General features: G+C 32.7%; 1 protein-coding gene across 1 annotated transcript; it reads right to left on the bottom strand.

The window, feature by feature from the left end:
- Positions 1–2,838: 2,838 nt before the first annotated feature.
- LOC139484981 (uncharacterized) lies at positions 2,839–8,883 on the bottom strand. Its single transcript, XM_071269051.1, has 3 exons — positions 8,557–8,883; positions 4,112–4,336; positions 2,839–3,099 (listed from the first exon to the last, which is right to left on the bottom strand). The coding sequence occupies exons 1-3, from the start codon at positions 8,780–8,782 to the stop codon at positions 2,864–2,866; spliced, it is 687 nt and encodes a 228-aa protein (XP_071125152.1). The 5' UTR covers positions 8,783–8,883; the 3' UTR covers positions 2,839–2,863.
- Between the last annotated feature and the right edge of the window lie 1,580 nt (positions 8,884–10,463).

Below are 10,463 nucleotides of genomic sequence, written 5' to 3'. Positions count from 1 at the left end.
CTTTGCTCATTGTTGAAGGCCGTGACCTATAGTTGTTAATGTCTGTGTCATTTTGGTCTCATTGGCAATCATACCACATCTTCTTTTTTATATTTAAAAATAAGTTAGTGAACGGAAACGAAAAAAAGAGCTATTTTTCCATTTGTAAAGGGGCATAATTCTTGTGCGTGTAAAAATGAGTTTGAAGCCAACAAAATCCAAACTTGATCTGTGTTTTGCGGTAATAAGCATTGTGTATAATTTCCATAATATTTGTGTGAGGCTATAGATTAAGGAATCATTAAGTTAGAGAACGGAAATGAAAAATTTAGCTATTTTTCCATTTGTTAAGGGGCATAGTTCTAGCCTATTAAAGTGAATCTGACGCCACCAAAATACAAACTTGATCTGTGTTTTGTGGTAATAAGCATTGTGTATAAGTTCCATAAAATTTGAGTGAGGCTTGCTTAAGTTAGAGAACGGAAATGAAAAATTCATCTATTTTTTTCCATTTGTAAAGGAGCATATTTCTAGAGCGGTAAAAGTGACGCCACTAATATCGAGCTCCATCTGTGTTTTTGGGTGATAAGAATTTTGTGCAAGTTTCATAACATTTGGTTTAGGGCATTGCTTATACGTGAATAAGTTTGGAATGGGAGTATACAAAAGTACAAAAATATGCAGCATAAATATTTATCTCCGTTAAGGAGCACACCAGCACACGATGTTCAACATTTTTTTTCGTGATACGTATGTAACAGTAATATCAGTTGTGTGAACAGTTGTGCATATAAATATAACAGGTTTCACTCACAACGCTTAAAAAAGATAAAGAAGTAAACAAAATTACACACTAAGATTGCAAAAAAAAGACAACTAATGATTATTGGCCAAAAATAATAGAGGGAAAATCACTAAATTGATGTTAAACATATATAAAGCTTGATTTTAGAAATACACTTGGGTTAATTTGAAACATGCACATCTTGATAAAAATCACATCTAGATTTAAGAAGACATAGCTAGATTTTAAAATAATTGCACAACAAAAAAGTGATAAAACATGACCAATTCCATGTTAAATAAGAATCAAGAGCTATATCTATAGTCATTTTAACTAACATTCAAATCAATGTTCATTCTTTTTATGTTGTTTAAACACTAATAATTAAATATGGGATGTAACACGTCTTCCGATTAGCTAAAATGTTTGTTTTTTTTTTTTTATATCAGCTCATATATTATTTTATCTTGTGACCGTCACGTCATCAATGTTTTTCAATGGTGTAAAAATTGGAATTTAAGAATTAAATTAAATACTGATCGATATCAAAGTTCGTTAAAACAAGATTTGTCAGTTAAGTTTGAACTAATTGAATTTTACCGTAAATTTTTGGTTCTTAAATTTATCTATAATTGATGTTACACTTCTGTCCCGGATTAGATACATAGGTAAATCACTCAGAAAAGTGCTTTAGCCTGCGATATTCATTTATGTGCCTGTCAGAAGTCATGAGCCAGTACTCCAGAATTAGCTGTTGACTGTTGAGTGCACTGATGTTTTAGGTCTATTATTTAAGCATACACTAGGTCGATATTTTTTCTCGATTCAATTGGTTTACCTTTTGTCAGGTTCGATATTGCTTTCACGTCTCATGGCTTTTAAAAAAAGATTGGCTAGGCCGTGTAACATTACATCGCAAAATTCAGATACTGTCCACAATTCAATTATTATTGTACAATTTAGTCAAGTGCAAAAATGTTTCTAATTTTTCATCGAAATTTTAAGATTAAGATAGAAAATAGGCAAGATTGTTAGAATTTTTGTTATCGAATGTATTGCTTGCTGAAGCATCAGCCGGATAGTTTTATTCAGCAAGCTATCGAATGTGGGAACGAATAATATTAAGGACAATAAATTATATAGTATTTACACAGAGATCAATTCTCTAAAGACTGACTGAATGCCAAAGGAGTAGGTCCGGTAAGGGCCGATTTTGGCCCCAAATTTCAGTTTCATCTAACGAGATATTTAGGACACTTTTTAAACACTTAAGTGTCTATTTCAATTGATTCGATTAGTTTATGTTAAAGATTTTAACTGATTCAGTCATTAAAAACGCTCCGATTGAAGCTTAAATATGAAAAATATATCAAATATGCCAAAAAACGTCACTTTAAGTTTTCAGATGGTTTTCGTCAAAAATGAAAGTGGCCGCATCCGTGTTCATCCTCAAACTTTATATATGTTATGTATTATCATCAAATACTACTTACATTTCAATATTATGAATGAATACGAATGCGGCCACTTTCATTTAAGACGGAAACCGTCTAAAAGTTTACTAAAATGCTATAATTGTGAAGATTTCAGTAATTTAGCATGACTTCATGATGCTAGTACACGATATATGTGCATTGTATTGTCAAAAACAGCACATATGTATGTAGCAGAAGCATTCTACTTTCTAAAAAATAGCTAAAAGATTACATTTTCACAATTTTGCAAAACTGCTTAATTTTGGGGCCAAAAAGGGGTCTTACTGAACCTACTCCTTTGTTGTTTTTATTTCGATCTGAGACATTGCAACTTTTAGCACTATCCTACGACACCTATGCATATATCCTACTTAAGGACTAAATGTAGGAAATATGGCATGATCTAGATATAGGACAGCTTCGGTGACATGGTCCCTGGTACTTAATACGACTGTATACATGTACATATACGATTCATTTGTATTTAACTTTTTTTTTGTGTTCAGTTCAATTTAACCTTCTTTCATGATCCTCATTTGTTTTACAGTTGGCTAATTTGTTTATAAATACATGTAAGAAAGGAAAAAAAACATTTAAAAATCAGTTGTTCATTTTAACTATAATTTTACTTATACATAGATTCACAGAATAATTTTTCGGGGTTGAAAATTTCCTTTTTATTTTCAAAATCGCACATGTCATTGTATACGACTCTTTCATTCTTACAAACGGCAAAGTATGGCGAGCCTTCTCTGCCGGTCCACGGATTTAATCCATTTGGTAATCCTTTACAACTCGGATATCTCACATAACAAGGTACACATCCTTGTGCAGATCTGCATTGATTTTCATCATAGTCGCCTGCAAAATAGTAAAAAAATATAGCGTGAACTCTTTACAAAATTCTTTGATATAACTTTTCTTAATTGAAATACGCAGGTTTTTTTGTGTCTAGTGTGTTGTTATAGTATACTGTCTACAGTCATAAAAACTGATTGATTTGGAATATAATTAAGAGATAACTGTATTGTATTTGAAGCTTTAAGGACGTCCATCGGTAGTTTTACTGTCGCAAATTTAGTTTACCTGGCGACGCGGAGCGGAGACAGGTAAACGGGTATTTGCGACAGTAAAACTACCGATGGACGTCCGCAAAGCTTCAAATACAATACAGTTATCTCTATTCTAATGCAAAACAAGTTTATAATTAAATTTCAATCATTATTTCAGTGTAAAATGTTCATTAAAGAAAATTCCGCGAAAAGATGTTATGTTCTTTGGTCCCTACACTAGGTGACGTCATATGTATTCTTCCGGCGTCAAACATAAACACCGGCCGTTTTCTGGCTTCTGTGCCGCTTCAGAATGTAATAAAATTTGATAAAAAGAAGATTTTTAGGCGCAACAAGTGAGTTGTTTGTTTATTATTGTAGAAATAACATGTCAATACATTCCGAAATTCAAAATGTCGGCTTCCTTAGTTACTGACAAGGAGATAGAGAATTTTACGCCTGCTGTTATCCAATCAGAACAATTGTTACAAAATAATTGCATTAGAATTGCTTATCTACTGGTGCAGGCATGATCTGTCGTCTCATTAAGATATTTTATCAAATGCACTCTCTAAATTGTGTAACATTCATGTTGCAGTATTACATAGAAATCAAACGTACATTTAAATATAAATTAATCAAGTATTTTTCTTTAACAAGGACACCGCCGAGATTACCTCTTATCTTTTGTAAGAACTAGTAGACATCGTTATCATCAGCTTATACAATAGTTATAGACGAATGATTTGACATTACAAAAGAATCACTTTCTGGGGGTCATCTTATAAAAAGTACAAACTAATAAAAATACAAACACTTACATGGATCTTTGTAAAGTATTCTTGACCCACAATTTGCTTTTTCAGGTTGAACACATCGGCTGATGTTTTCATCAAACAATAAAGGGTACGGACATTCTTCCACACTTTGCGTTGTGCAATCGATATATTTAGAACAACTTTCTTCATAAGTTAAAAATACAGAGTTAGATTTTTCACAGATGGCGGCTGGTGAAGCATTGATTGGCAGATCTATCTTCTTGGAACCTACATAAAATTACAAAGAGAATAAACGCTTTCAGTTTAAAGTTTTACTACAGTTTAAAGAAACAAAAACATATCAAGCGCATAATATATTATCGAAAGATCTCGGTTGTTCAGAGCATGCACTTATTGTTTTGTGTATTAATAGGTTCTTGAACAGTCCTTTTCTTCATAGTCAATATTTATTGACAACGTAGTCATGGGCAAAAACATTACCATCGGCCTAATGTAAAAAAGTCTTCCAAATCTAGATCACCATCTGGGAGCTTTGATGACCTTCTTTCACATCTTCATCATCCACTAGGGTTACATTACATAAGAACTATTCTCTTCTCACTGCCAGTTAATTTTCTAAAACGTTTGAGAGATTATGCACTTGACAAAGGAGGCACCAATACATTTTCTGCAACATACAGACTAGTCAGTATTATTTGTGATGTAGCTCTTTTCCGCCTTTTCAAACCAGTAAGATCGGAACCTTTACACGAGGAAAAGAGGAGATTCCTTCCTGTTGATTTTGCCAATAGAGGAATTGATGCAATCAATATCTGCAACGTTCTACATCACAAGGAGGTAACATCTAAAATTCCTATTTATTTTCAAAATCAGTCTGTTCCTATTGTATCCTACAGTTACACCAAAACCATTGCACCTAAAATATTTAACTATAAACAAGCATTGCAGGACCTTGACTTAGAACAATACCTAAAAAAAACCTCCGACATGTGACTGTTTCCACTCGCCTTATAATTACAGCCCCTCTGGTCATGTTATTACTGTAGGGGGGTCTAAACATAATTCAACATGAAAATCTCATAATTAAATTATTACACGTGTCTAAACCAATCCAAGGAGTAATCAAGCATTTCTATAATGTCTTCGTTTTTTGGAAGACATTTTGCAGTTTTCTGTTTATTATAATTTGTCATGAGGGTTTGATTTTGACACTCGTTGTGTGTTCCCAAGTGTATTGGTGTCATGTAATTATTTAAGTATTCTTTCTATTGTGTTGGATTAAATGTTTTATTGTTTTCATTCCGCATGGTGTTTCGGATATCAATTTAGGTCATACTCGGACCAAGGCCGTTCATCCTCATCAGGTGCTCTGGCCAATACTTAAATTATTTATTTGATCTATTAATATGCTTGCATTTTATATCGGATGCGATAAGTTTAGAGAACCCCAACACATCAATTGGAACCATAACTTCAAAATAATTATGGATTCCATTGAGGACTACGCCAGAGCATGGGCTAAGCGAGAAGAAGTTGAACTGGATACTTTGTCAGAATGGGTTAAAACTATTAGGTCTCTGATAAAACGTCGCGTTCACAAGTTGAAAAACTGTGTGAACGATCGACCAAAGTCCGTTTTCAGAGACAAAGAGGCCATGAAATGTCTATCAACTCTTCATGATAAGTATGTTGTTGTTCCTGCGGACAAAGCCTCAAATAATATTGTCTTTGTATGTAAATCGTATTACTACGAATGTCTTGTAAAAGAATTGGGTATAAAGGAGCACTCAGGTAATCCCACATACAAAGACATATCATTTGACAAGGATGAGATTTTAGCAAATCATAAGTCCTTCATGGCTTCAATAAACATTGCATTGAACACCAAATCGGAGGACTTACCTTGTTTGTATTGGATACCAAAGCTTCATAAAATTCCGTACAAACAACGGTATATTGGGGCTCATCTTCATGTTCTACTAAAGAATTGTCCATTAGATTGACTAAAATTCTGTTCGCAGTGAAAGAGGGTCTTCAGAAATACTGTAAAACTGTTTACTCGCGTAGTGGTATTAATCATATGTGGATTCTTAAAAGTTCTAAAGAACTTCTAGACAATTTTAAATCTCGGTCTTTTTCTGAAATTAGTTCCATCAAAACTTTTGATTTTTCAACCCTGTATACCACCATTCCCCATGTGAAATTAAAAAATCGCCTAAAAGAAACAATCCACAATGCCTTTCAACATAAAAATGGTAGCATACGCTATAAATTTATTACTTTGGGATTTCATAAGGCACATTTCGTAAATAGTGACAAACAAAAAGGTAAAATATGCTACACAGAAGAACAAGTGGTCAGTATGCTGGAGTTTCTTATCGACAACATATTTGTTGAGTTTGGAGGTAGACTTTTCCAACAAATTGTCGGCATTCCTATGGGAACAAACTGTGCGCCTCTTCTTGCCGACCTCTTCTTATTTTCATATGAATCGGAGTTCCTCCAGACACTTGTAAAAAACAAGAGAATCAAAGAAGCCAGATTATTTAATTTCACTTTCAGATATATTGATGATGTTCTTTCCATAAACAATCCGAACTGTTCTGATTGGGTTCCATTAATATATCCCCCAGAACTAGAGATTAAAGAAACAACAGACACGGCTTCCTCCGCCTCATTTTTAGACTTATATCTCGAATTTTAAATTGTCCTGCTTTTGTTATACTTTAGATCATCTCTCAATACTGTATTAGGTTTTTTATTTTTATTTTTATTATTTTGGGTTCGTTCATCACCAAAGAGACATAAAAATGCCGAAACGCGCATCTGGAGCAATAAAATAAGCACCAATCATGTTATTAGATGGGATTCCATTAAGACACTACATTTCAAGAGCAATTTTTGCTAAAGTCAAACAACAGAAATAAAACTAAGGATAGAAGGCAAAGCATTTGCCTTATATATATATATATTTGTCCAATCGATCTACACATGTTATACGCAGTGATTGAAAACAAAAATGTCAAAAACCGACATTTGAATTTCAAATAAAAACAGTGTCTACTTGAAATCTTGAAGTACTTGAGCATAATGAAAAATAAATATTTTTTTCGAAACTCGGTGCCGATATTTGTCGTTATTTTCCGTTAACTAATTTGACCCCTTTGCTCAATAACATGGCATTTTCTCACTTTCAATCTTGTTCAATTTTTCTTAATCGAATCTGCATTTGTTTTGCATTTACTAGTATTAAATTCGAGTTAAAACTTGTGTATCGTAACTTTGGTAACTAATATATCATACTGAAATTGAGATTAAACTGATGTAACACAGTGGTAACCAATTCATGACAAAATAAACAGCTGCGTCATGAGTGCATGATACGCCCTTCGTCTTTTGTGAGAAATTTTATGCAATAATCATCAATAATTTCTGAGATACGGCGCTACATGTGAAAAAAAACCCGTTGTTTTTACAAAAAAACTCACAATAACTGTAAAATAAAATTTTGAATCGTCACAACAAAATATACAGATCTTTAGATTAATATAACTAAGAAGTGTGTAAAGTTTTAAGCAATAGTCATTAATGGTTTTTAAAATACGATGCAACATGTGAAAACCCCATCGCTTCACCATCATAAGAAACAACTATCTTAAGTTTCATGAAATTTGGATAAGCGGTTCTAAAGTTACGGTGCGACATGTGGACGCCGGACAGACGGACAGACAGACAGACGGACGGACAGACGGACGCCGGACATTTGTATACCATAATACGTCCCGTCAAATCTTTTTAAAAAGCATTTGAATTCGATGAAAATTAATACTTTTTTTTTAAACTTTTATTTTCAGTTTTTGATAATAACTCAAGAAAGCTGCTATTCAAAGAAACATACAAGAAAAGATGAAAGACATTTTCAGTTTTACTCTTTGATTTTCGGTTAATGATATTTGCTTAAACAAAAATCTAGTGAATTATAGTGATAAATCACACCGGTAGTTTCTTAGGTATGTCATATGATATATAGATTCAAAAACTGCAACAAGTGTATTACGATATTTCTCCACTGGAGAGAGTATAATTTTGATATTTAAAGCGCGAGGCTTGTCGAGCTTTTTAAAACAATTAAGATTTAAATGTTGAGAGTTGAGAAATATCGTAATACACGAGTTATAATGGTGAAATCTGTTTCTGTTATGATTTTTATCCTTCCTTTTCAAACATTTGCATTTCGTTATAAGTGACGCCATCAGGCATGGTCGGCTTTTTTCATAATGTCACAATAATTCAGAAGAAATAAAGAAAATTTAACATTATAATTAAATTTCAACCAATCATTTGCTGTGAACATATAATTCACTAGTGACGAGGAATGTCATTTTCTCACACCGCTCAGGAAATGTGAAAGTAGCACAAAATTTAGAGAAAACTATATTATAAATTGAAAAAATCTTGCTAAACGGATAGTGATCCTAGTTACTTACATTTGTCATGGTCAGAGCCTTTTTCTACACATGTTTTTGTTTCTTTTTCATAAACTTGATCTTTCTCACACTTATATTTATGTTGTAAAGTCCCAAAACACAAATAAAACACACCGCAGTCTGATGGATCCATTTTCCAGTGTACTTTCTTTGACCCATCACAAATATTAGTTGAGCATACGGGAATAATGATGACAGTGAATGCAATGATAGTAAGAGTATTCATCTTTGTTTGTGTTTAAGGTACTTCGACTTTGAATTCAGTTGTTATGAGAATGAACGTACTCTTGATCTCTGTTTTAAACAAGTTAGTCCACCTACTTTCATTAAACAATAAAACACTAATCATTACAACTACCACGCCAGATACACAAACATGCACATTTACCAAGAATTTAATGGACTCTCTCCCAGTAACATTACCATTTTGATCGTCTTTTACTTTCATGTTTTATTTCCGTGCTTCTAATTTCTGACATCACAACCTGAAGAAGGGTTAGTCAGGTAATTTATTAAATTAATTGCTTCTGTAAATATTTACTTACGATTGGGATAGTCTTATTATTTTGGCGGAAGTAATTTTAACATATAGGGACTGACATTCAAGTTATTTAAAAACAAGTTGCTTTCTTTAAAAAAAAGAAAAGCAATCCATGAACCTAAGACCGCTGACTGCCGGGTCATCAAAAGATCATTACTGAATTTATGTTTGCTTTTGAATTGAAATAATTGACTGTATTCTGAATAGAAGAAGCCAGTTGAACGTATATATTTACAGCTTCTATTTGAATAGTTATTTTAAAGCTCGACTATTTTATATATTACTTGGGAATGTACATATTTTTTCCGATTATAACCCATTGGCAAATCCTAATTTCTACTAACCGGATGACTTATGCAAATTGCACAAACCTATCGCAATATAAATTTATGCACTCAGTTTGCTTTATAATCTGGAATTCTGGATGCATTTATTTTATCTATCATATCTTTATATTTTGTTTCCTAAATGAATGCCTTTATATTCTCAACTTGTATTTGAAGCTGTCTTTACTCATGGTAGATGTTGTATGCGGTTAAACCTATGGCATGCAATTGATTGGGACCTCTTATGAAGAGACTTATTATGGTCTCACAAAACATCTCAAATTTTAAGGATTTCCTGATTTTACTTAAATCAATTCAAACATTATACAGAGAAACTTAGTTTTGCCAAAGAATTTCTTAATTCAGAAGTTTATGAATACCTGTACACACTTTCAAAATAAACAATTTATATAAAAAGGTATGTTGATATAAAAAATGCCAGACACGAGTTAAGTCTACAAAAAAAGCATCAGTGACGTTCGAATGAAAAAATTTAAAAAGGCTAAATACATTACAAAGTTAAGGAATCTATTCCTTGGGTGGGTAGACAATCCTCAGCTTTTTGAAAAGGTCAAAGTTTATAAAAGGACAGTGACTCAAAAAAGAAACAAAATAGAAACAACTCGAGGTCAGAATACCGTTAGTAATGACTTGAAAGTCACATGTAAAGCTCTTTCTGCCGTGTTCTGAATTTAGAAAACAAAAACGAAAATAAGCTTCCACGAGTGAATTTAATAGTATTGCATGCACGCAGTATTTTAGCGTACGAAATAGTAAATAGGCGGCATCTCGCTGATACTCAGGAAAAGAATCTTAATCTAAATTAGTTGAAATCGAATGTCAAGCGGCCTACATTAAATGTTTTGACTCCGGATTAACTGACATGTTATCAGGAATTTTTGAGAACGCAAACCGATATATATAGCGTGCTTTTGAAATGTGATCTATGATGTGAATGAATCAAGACGTGTAGAATAGTTGGTCAACACAATTGATACAATTTTCAAAACCGTACCATAGTACAAATATTTAGATGATAT

The sequence above is a fragment of the Mytilus edulis genome, chromosome 1 (genome assembly GCF_963676685.1).
Source record: "Mytilus edulis chromosome 1, xbMytEdul2.2, whole genome shotgun sequence".
Lineage (NCBI taxonomy): Eukaryota > Metazoa > Mollusca > Bivalvia > Mytilida > Mytilidae > Mytilus > Mytilus edulis.
This window is presented reverse-complemented; position numbering and strand designations above follow the sequence as displayed.